At 38.0% G+C, this 9,890-nt stretch overlaps 1 protein-coding gene across 1 annotated transcript; it reads left to right on the top strand.

The window, feature by feature from the left end:
- The first annotated feature begins 6,361 nt into the window (after positions 1-6,361).
- LOC136175380 (olfactory receptor 5F1-like) lies at positions 6,362-7,318 on the top strand. The gene has a single exon (XM_065945699.1). The coding sequence runs from the start codon at positions 6,362-6,364 to the stop codon at positions 7,316-7,318; it is 957 nt and encodes a 318-aa protein (XP_065801771.1).
- Positions 7,319-9,890: the final 2,572 nt, after the last annotated feature.

Here is a 9,890-nt window from a genome sequence, read left to right as displayed (position 1 = left end):
TCCCCACCCGCTCACTCCTTCTGCACTCCTGTTAAGGTCTATGTGTGACGTCACAAAGTCGCCATGCCTAGGTTAGTCCACACCACCCCTGCTCATCATTCAGAATTCAGTTTAAGCAAAAACTTGTATTGTTTCATGCTCAATCTTGATAGAGAGAAACTCCTTTGTGTTCTCACGATTCCTTCGGCACGGTGAGATTATTGCTTTGGTCACGTCTTTGTGTTTCTGTCGCCATTGTTGTCTGTTTCCTCCTCTAGATCATCAATTGTTTGAAGGCAGGGAGCATGTCTTTTTCACTTCTGCATTTTTTAAACCAGGCACTAACTCGTGTTCAGTATTCGCTTACAGAGTGAATGACTGGTTCAGTGGATGGCTAAGGCGCAGGGTTGTGCACACTCTACTCTCTCATATATGCTTTCTGTGATGGAGGTGAGGAGGTGAGTGCAAGCCCCACTCAACCCCCAGCTCCTGTCTCACCTTAGCGGTGCCAAGCCTTGTGACTGACTTCAGTGAGATCCCTGCCTGCTCTTTCTACCTGGTCAGAGTGTCCTTAGGACTTTAATTTTCAGTGCACTCACTTATCTTTAGATGTGCTGTTTGCATTCTTGTATCATTTACATAATCTTTAAGTCTGATTGCAAAGTCTGCTAAGCAACTTCTCATGAAGGGCAAAAGATGATTTCTGAAGGCCTAACAAACTCTTCAATTGACAAACTAAAGACCCAAACTGTGGTTTTCTAAGAAGCATTTGCTGTTGCAAGTGGCAGATTCATGCCTTTGCATTCCATACTGCATTTGATCTTCTGATTCTCATAGTTGTTTTTACCTTTTATTGCACAACTGCTGTGTTCCAAAATGTTGAGTGCAATTTCTCAGTCAGTCTTAACAGTTGATCCTCAGCCCCATTTTGCAGATGAGTTTCAAAATAGATGTGAACTGCTCAAAGTCACATAGCTGGAAAGTGACTCAATTAGGATTTGAACTTGGTTGTGGTTGGCTTCATAGCTGAAGCTCTTTCTGTTTTGACACAGTGTTATTCCACTATGACTAATTTTGTTACATACCAGTTTATTGTCAAGCTTCATCCTAATGACCCTCCAACTTTCCCCATGAGTTTGAGCAGAGCCATTGGATATTTCAAAAAGGAATCTTTTTTCAACGTCTGTCATCTATGGTGAAAAAGTAAAGTAAAAGTAGAACTACCACATTAACTATCAGTTTTACCCCTGGATATATATCCAAGGAAAACAAAAACACTTTCAAAAAGGATATATGCTCCGGAATGCTCACTGCAACCTTGTTTATAATTGCCAAGCTATGGAAGCAACCTATGTGCCCATCCATACATAGATGAATAAATAAAGATGTAGCATATAGGGAGAGCTTTATAATCAGTTTCAATTTCAACACAGTTGATTAGTCTGTTTATATTTTCTGTTTCTTCATGCTTCAGTCTTGGGAGATTGTTCATTTCCAAGAATTCTTCCAGTTATTCCAGGTTGCCTGTTGTGTTGGCATGTTGTTTGTAGTTGCTTGTAATATGATGCTTTTTATTTCTTGGGTGTCTGTTGTAACTTCTTTTTCATTTATCTCTTCATCACTTTGAGCCAGCTTCCTTTTTTTCTTGATGAATATGGCTAGAGGTTTATCAATTTTGTCTTCAAAAGGACCAATTTTCATTTCATTGATTTTTTTTTTCTATTGTTTTCTTCATTTCTATTTCATTTATCTTTGTCCTGATCTTTTTGATTTCTTCCCTTCTGCTAACTTGGAGTTTTCCTTGTTCTTTCTCTAGTCACTTTAAGTATGATGTCAGGTTGTCTTAGGTTGTGATTTTTCTTCCTTCCTGAGTTAAGACTGTATCACTATAAAATTTCTTCTTAGATCTGCTTTGGCTGCATCATAAAGGTTTTGGATGATTGTCCTTTCATTTTCATTTATTTCCAAGTGTTTTTTGATTTTCTGTTTTATTTATTCTGTGATCCACCGGTTGTTTAGTAGCATATTAGTTAGCCTCCATCTATTTTATTTTATTTTATTTTTCTCTGGTGGTTGATTTCTAATCTCATAGTGTCGTGGTTGGGGAAGATGCTTGATGTGATTTTGATTTTTCTTAAATTTACGGAGGTTTGCTTTGTGGCCCAGCACGTGGTGAATCTTGGAGAATGTTCCCTTGTGCACATGAGAAGAATGTGTATTCTGCTACTCTTGAATGGAATGCTCTATAAGTATCAATTAAATCTATCTGACTTAACATGTTATTTAAGGTCTGTGTTTCCTTATTTGTTTTCTGGATGATCTGTCCATTAATGTGTTACTGTCATTTTCCCTTCTCCTTTATTTGGCTGTGTTTGACTTATGTATTGGGATGCTCTTATGATGGGTGTGTATATGCTTACAGTTATTGTATCATCTTCTTGGGTTGATCACTTGATCATTATGCAGTGTCCTTCTTGTCTTTTATACTGGTCTTTATTCTAAAGTATATTGTGTCTCACATGAGTATTGCTACTGCACCTTTCCTTTGATTTACATATGCATGGGATTCCCTCTTCAATCTCTTCACTTTCAGTCTATATTTGTCCCTAGGTCTGAAGTGGATCTTTTAAAGACAACATACATACCATATATACCATATATCATATATACTTGTGTTTTTATCCATTCAGCCAGTCTGTGTCTTTTGGTTGGATGGCTAAATTTAGTGTTGTACTTGAGTTTCTTTTTCTTTATCTGTGTGTGTTTCTGTTGAATTGGTTTGTCCAAAGTGTTCATTTGGGTTTTTCTGAAGACCTGAATGAACTCTTTGGCCAACCCAATAGATTTTTGGTTTCAGGTTACCATGAGGTTTTGATATAGTAGTCTGTATATAAACAAGATTGCTTTAAGTTGTTGGTCTTTTAATTCTAAATGCATTTCCAATATACTGCCATTGTGATCTCCTCTATCACAGTTGCTGCTTTTGATATTATATTTGTGTGCAAATGATTTCCCACCTTTCCAGTAGTCATGTACAAATGCGAGAGCTGGACCATAAAGAAGGCTGAGCACCTAAGTATTGATGCATTCAAACTGTGATGCTGGAGAAGACTGAGAGTCCCTTGGACATCAAGGAGATCAAACCAGGCAATCCTAAAGGAAATCAACTCATTGGAGGGGAATTGAGAGGAAATTCCAAAGGAAATCCCTCATTGGAGGGACTGATGTTGAAGCCCAAGCTCCAATACTTTGGCTACCTGATGGAAAGAGCCAAGTCGCTGGAAGACCCTGATGCTGGGAAAGATTGAGGGCAGAAGAAGAAGGGGGAACAGAAGATAAGATGGTTGGATGGCATTATTGACTCAACAGACAGGTGTTTGAGCAAACTCTGACAGATAGTGAAGGACAGGGAAGCCTGGCATTCTGCAGTCTGTGAGGTCACAAAGAATCAGGCACAACTTGGCAACTAAATAGACACAACAACTCTATGTTTGCCTTTACTGTTTAGCTTTTCCATTTGTAATTTTCTAATTTCTGGTTGTGGTCTTTTTTTCTTTTTCTTTTTTATTTTTTTCTTGTGCTTAGAGAAGTTCCCTTAAGATTTGTTTGCAAAGCTGTTCTTGTGGTGCTGAATTGCCTTAGCTGTTGCTTTTCTGTAAATCTTTTGATTTCTCCATCAAATTTGAATGTAAACCTTAAGGATTCTTATGTTGACTATGATGGCTACTCCATTTCTTCTAAGGGATTCTTGCCCACAGTAGTAGACATAAAGTTCATCTGAGTTAATTCACCCATTCCAATCCATTTTAGTTTGCTGATTCCTAAAGTATCGATGTTCACTCTTGCCATCTCCTGTTTGACCACTTCCAATTTTCCTTGTCTCCTGGACCTAACATAACAGGTTCCTATGCAATATTGCTCTTTACAGAATCAGACTTCGCTTCTATAACCAGTCACATCCACACCTGTATGTTGTTTTTGCTTTGGCTCTGTCTCTTCATTCTTTCTGGAGTTATTTCTCCACTGATCTCCAGTAGCATATTGGGTACCTACTGACCTGGGGAGTTCATCATTCAGTGTCCTATCTTTTTGCCTTTTCATACTGTTCATGCAATTCTCAAGGCAAGAATACTGAAGTGGTTTGCCATTCCCTTCTACAGTGGACCACATTTCATCATAACTATCCATCATGACCCATCTCTTAGTTGGCCCTACATGGCATGGCTCATATTTGCATTGAATTAGATAAGGCTGTGGTCCATGTGATTAGATTGGTTAGTTTTCTGTGATTACAGTTTCTGTCTGTGTGCCCTCTCATGCCCTCTGCCTGTTCGTACTGTCTTACTGTGATTTCTCTGACCTTGGACGTGGGATATCTCCTCTTGGCCACTCACTGCTGCAGTGTGTTGCAGACTAAGAAGGAGTTTAGGGGTTTACAATTAAGAGGGACAAGCTACCATGTGTAAAATAGATGGACTACAGGGATGTATTGTATAACATAAAAAATTATAGCCACGGTCTTGTAATTTTTTTAAATTTTGTTTATTTTTAATTGGTGGAAAATTTTTCTTGGTTTCTGCTGTATAACACAAACCCATTATAATTATATATCTAATTATTTATGTATATAACTTATACTATATATAATTTATAGTTATGCATATATTTATACATAGATAATTATACATAGGATAATTTTATCCAATAAATTCAGGGTATATATATATATATATATATATATATATATATATATATATTCCCTTCCCTCTTGAGTCTCCCTCCCCTTCCCCTATCCTACCCTACCAGCTCTTTGAATAGAGTAAAATCTGCAGAAATACTTAATTACTATGCTGTTCACTTGAAACTAGTACAATATTACAAATCATGTATACCCAGATTTGAAAAGTTAAACATTCTTAATCCATTGTCTTAATGCTCAGGGCATAGTATTCTTTTAATCAAACGATGTAGTTAGTGTCCCCTTTGCATTTCACTCAAGAAGAGAGTTAGAAGTCAAACTGACCCAAACCAAAGGAGGAGTACACACACATATACACAAAGGGAAGTGTAATAATTTTATGTGGGTTATGTACCTTTTTGATTAAACTTAACTTATAAATAAAGAGGCAATTAACTATCCAATTAAAATTATTATATTTACTTAGACAAAAAATTTTTAAGTAATATAGATATCAGAAACCACTTTATGATCCAAGTGCCACATGCTTTATTTCCTTTATTTCCATATGATCAAAGTGCTACATAATGTTTTATTCAGTTGTCTGCATATGATCACATGTTAATTGCTTTGAGACCGAAGCTTCTGTCTTAAGAGGACTGACTCACAATTAAAACCTATAATCTAGTCCCCGTGGTTACCCAACCCTCTTTAAGGAAAGCAAAATAAAAAGGCAGTCATGTGTATATGCTCAGAAGGTGGCTTGAATTTTTTGCAGAGAGGTAATTCAAAGTTTTATGACTTTTTATTTCATTTAAAAAGTGTAAATCTTTTTATTTTAAATTTCACCTGAGCTTATTAAGAATTCTAGTAAAAAGGAAAATAATGGATAGCACAACTAAGACTCTAAGAAGGAAGCTATAAATACCTGTTGCTGTCATTCACTGCTGTGGACAGGTACAGTATATGCAACTACGTGGAATTAATTTGATAACATGCTTTGTAATGAGTGCAGTTGTTTTGGTCCACTTGCAAAACACTGCAAAAGCATTCTTAAGAATGTCATAGATGTCAAACTATTGGTTATTCACAGTAGGCACTGTTTTTGCTGCTTGAAGAACACCGGAGAGATTTCTGGATGGTGATGCGTGAATCTTGCTGTTGAAGAGTATACAGAGCAGTCTTGATGAGAAAAGAGGGCTTTTTAGTTAACCTTACATGCTTGTGCAGAGGATGACTGAGAACTCAGCAAGAATAGTTCTATACTTTGCATTTTGGATGTGAGTGGGCTAGAAGAGAAAGAATGAATGTATATGCTGCATTTTCAGAAACTTAAGTGGACCATACAGACTTTGACAAGCAAACAGGGAGTTCCACAACCCACATTCAATACAATTGCTTATTGAAGTCCAATGCTTGTTCATTTGTCCACTAGTTTCCCCTTTACTACAGGCCCTCTGGAAATTGGTGATGGACAGGGAGGCCTGGCATGCTGAGTCCACACAGTCTCAAAGAGCCAGATATGACTGAGCAACTGAACTGAACTGAACTGATAGTCACTCTGCTTGCTCTACTATGTTATCCCAGGGTTTTATTTTTTCTATGTGTTAGTAACTTCATTAACACTTCTACTATTTCTTGTGAAATTTGGACAATGACATATTTGCAAGGAATACAGGTTTAAGCATACAACATCTTTAATAAATGGCCAGAAATAATTGTACTTTGCTGACAGAGTTCATCCTGTTGGGATTAGCAGACACATTGGAGCTACAGACTATCCTTTTCTTTCTTTTTTTGGTGATTTACACACTTACAGTTGTGGGAAATATTGGAATGATCCTTTTAATCAGGACTGATTCTCAACTTCACACACCTATGTATTTCTTCCTGGCAATCCTGTCTTTTGCAGACGTTGGTTATTCATCCACCATCACTCCAAAGATGCTGATAGTCTTTTTAACAGAGAAGAAAACCATCTCCTTTGCTGGTTGCTTCCTGCAGATGTACTTCTTTATAGCCTTTGCCACAACTGAATGCATCCTTTTTGGGTTAATGGCCTATGACCGCTATGTGGCCATATGCAACCCTCTCCTTTACTCCTTGATCATGTCCAGGACGGTCTGCCTGAAAATGGCCACAGGGGCTTTTGCAGCAGGTCTGTTGAACTCCATGGTTCACACAGGTTATGTAAGCAGCTTGCCATTCTGCAGTTCCAATGTCATCCATCACTTCTTCTGTGACACTCCTCCAATTTTTAAGCTCTCTTGTTCTGACACACGCCTGTATGAAAGCATCTTGTCCACATTCGCTGGTGTGAATATAGTTGGAACTCTGCTGGTGACCCTCACCTCCTACTGCTACATTCTCTTCTCCATCTTCCGTGTGCATGCAGGGGCGGGGAGGCGCAAAGCGTTCTCCACGTGTGCGTCTCACCTGACAGCCGTCATCCTCTTCTATTCCACCTCCATCTACACTTATCTGAGACCTACTTCCAGCTACTCTCTGAATCAGGACAAAGTGGCTTCTGTGTTCTACACAGTGGTGATCCCCATGTTGAATCCTCTGATCTACAGCCTCCGGAATAAGGAAGTAAAGAAGTCTTTATGGAATGTGATTACTAGGAAAAGGGTCCCTTCATTACTGGGGTTGTTTGGATAATTTTCTGAACTAAATGGAGTATTTAATGAATTTTAAAATACTGGTTGAAGCTTACTATGATTGTGGGCTTCATTTTCTTAACCTTGTAGAGTAAATATTGAACTTTAAAATGCCGGATCAACTTACAATTTTTCATTAGAATATCTTTATGTAATCATGTTGTGTTTATATCCAAATATATGAATCCAACTGGAGATGGAAATTGCACCCGTCTCCAGGATTCTTGCTTGGGAAATCCCATGAAAAGAGGAGTCTAGAGGTCTTCTCTGTCTGTGGGGTTGCAAAGAATTGGACATGACTTAGCAACTAACCTTCATATGAAATTCTAAAACTTTCATCTAATTGTTCTATATTTCCACTGGGTTCTCAAAAGTACGATGTGTTTCAATGAAAGTTTGGTTAGAGAATAAAAAGATTAATTATTGGGCTTCCCAGGTGGCATAGTGGTAAAGAATCTGCCTACCAATGAAAGAGATGCAGGGGACGTGGGTTCGCCCTCTGGGTCAGGAGGACCCCCTGGAGAAGGAAATGGCAACCCCCTCCAGCATTTTTACCTGGAACATTCCCTGGGCAGAGGAGCTTGGTGAGCTGCAGTCTGCCACGGGGTAGCAGAGTGGGAAATTACTGCGTACCTGATCATTTAGAGACAAAGTTACAGTATCATATAATCTAATCGTATAGAGTATTTTTAAGATCCATTTAGCCTTTCCTTTGACCTTCTTTGTCAGAATTAATGATTAGTATTAATAAGAAATAATGATACATTACATATGTCAAAAATACTTAAAACTGATTTCCATTTTAAGTTTTTGAATTATTTCCCCAGGAGATGCTTAAGTCATATTTCAATACTCAACTTTTAATTGTAGCAGTAGACCTTTTATTTCCCTTCTCACCCTCATGCACATATATGTTCATTAAATAATAAGTATGAGCTTATACAAACATATACTGTCAAGAAAATTGCTGACTGACTGGAATGCACCAATTAAAGTAGCACTCTTTGGATCCCTTTCATTCTCCATAGATTTTCCAATGCTCTTCTCACTTTCTCTCTCCCAGACTGAGACATATGCACAAACCACAAGCACACACATTTAAATATGGCAATCTTTAAGCAGTACATGGCTCCAAAGTCGGTAGGTCAATGCTCAGTGAATGAATGTGACACGTATTCTTTATAACAAGTTCATGGATTTCCTGTGTATGGGAATCTGTCATCAAGTTAGCAATAAAAATGAGTTAAGTGTGTTTTAATGTTAAAGTTAAGCATTATACGAAGCTAGCTAGGAAGCTGGCTTAGTTGGACTCTGGAGGAAATGGGGTGGGAGCCCGGACTTGCTGAGGAGACAGGACCTGAGACGCTGTCAAGCTAACCTTGCGGCCTGGCACGAAAGGTCAGTCCGCTCTAACATCCATCGCCCTGTGTCCACATAGGTGACCTTCACCAAAGGGATATTCATGAAGTCATCAATGTTGTCGGTTCACCCCTGGACCATGCTCTCACCCCAAAGGTCCAAATGGGCATCTGGTCCTGGAGGCCATGCAGGGGACTAACCAGGCTGTCTCAGAGATGGTTCACTCCTTCACTGAGCGGCTCACCCACGTTTTTCTGCACCAGCTGGCTGCTCATGGGCTGTGTTTTTCTGCATTCCTTGTCCTGAGTATTCAGTGAAATCATTTACATGGTCAAGATATTTCATTAATAAATATCAATATTATACTCCTTGATTCAAATACTTTAATTTCTAGTATAATTTAGAAATAGAAACAATGTTTGGGAGATTAAATCCATTTATCCTGTGATATAGGGCTTCCCTGGAAGCTCAGAGGTAAAGATCCTGCCTATTAATGCAGGGAACACAGGTCTGATCCCTGAGTCAGGGAGATCCCCTGAGGAAGGAAATGGCAACCCACTCCAGTTTTCTTGCCTGGGGAAGCCCATGAACAGAGGAGCCTGGTGGGCTGCAGTCCATGGGATTACAAAGAGTCGGACATGACTGCGTGACTAAACACCAAATTCTGAGTTTTAGGTTATATGCATATCTTATTTTGAACCTTGTTCTCTAATCTCTAAGTCTAGTCTCTTATATTTAGCTACTTTCATTTGCAAAGTCTTTAAATATTTTCAACTTTGGGAACAATTACCTCTTCATTATATTTGTTAATTTTAATTAAGTGAATATGTGCTGCTTATGTATCTCAAGATTATTTATTTAGCCTTTAATTGCTTGTGAAAATTATTTTAAAATCATATTTTCTTGCTCATTCAAAGAATTTATGTAAAACATATTCAGAATATTTTTTTATATTCTTTGACTCAAAAGAAATTTAGAATGTAAAAGCATTGAGACATCTAATTTTTAGTTTGATTTTATCCTTCTCTTCTTTAGAATTTGACAATATTTATTAAACCCTCCCTTATGAATGTAGCATCCTTTTGCACCTTTTGCTGTTCACATTTTGTTCTGTTTTTCTAATGTCCCTGTCTTATTTCACTTAAACATTTAATGTTACCACCTACCACTTATCGACCATGTTTTGCCTTATTCAAGAGTTTTTTAATATTTTA

This window comes from Muntiacus reevesi, chromosome 9, assembly GCF_963930625.1.
Source record: "Muntiacus reevesi chromosome 9, mMunRee1.1, whole genome shotgun sequence".
Lineage (NCBI taxonomy): Eukaryota > Metazoa > Chordata > Mammalia > Artiodactyla > Cervidae > Muntiacus > Muntiacus reevesi.
This window is presented reverse-complemented; position numbering and strand designations above follow the sequence as displayed.

Coding starts and splice junctions, on each gene's coding strand:
- LOC136175380 (XM_065945699.1), top strand. CDS start 6,362: ATGGCCAGAAATAATTGTACTTTGCTGACAGAGTTCATCCTGTTGGGA.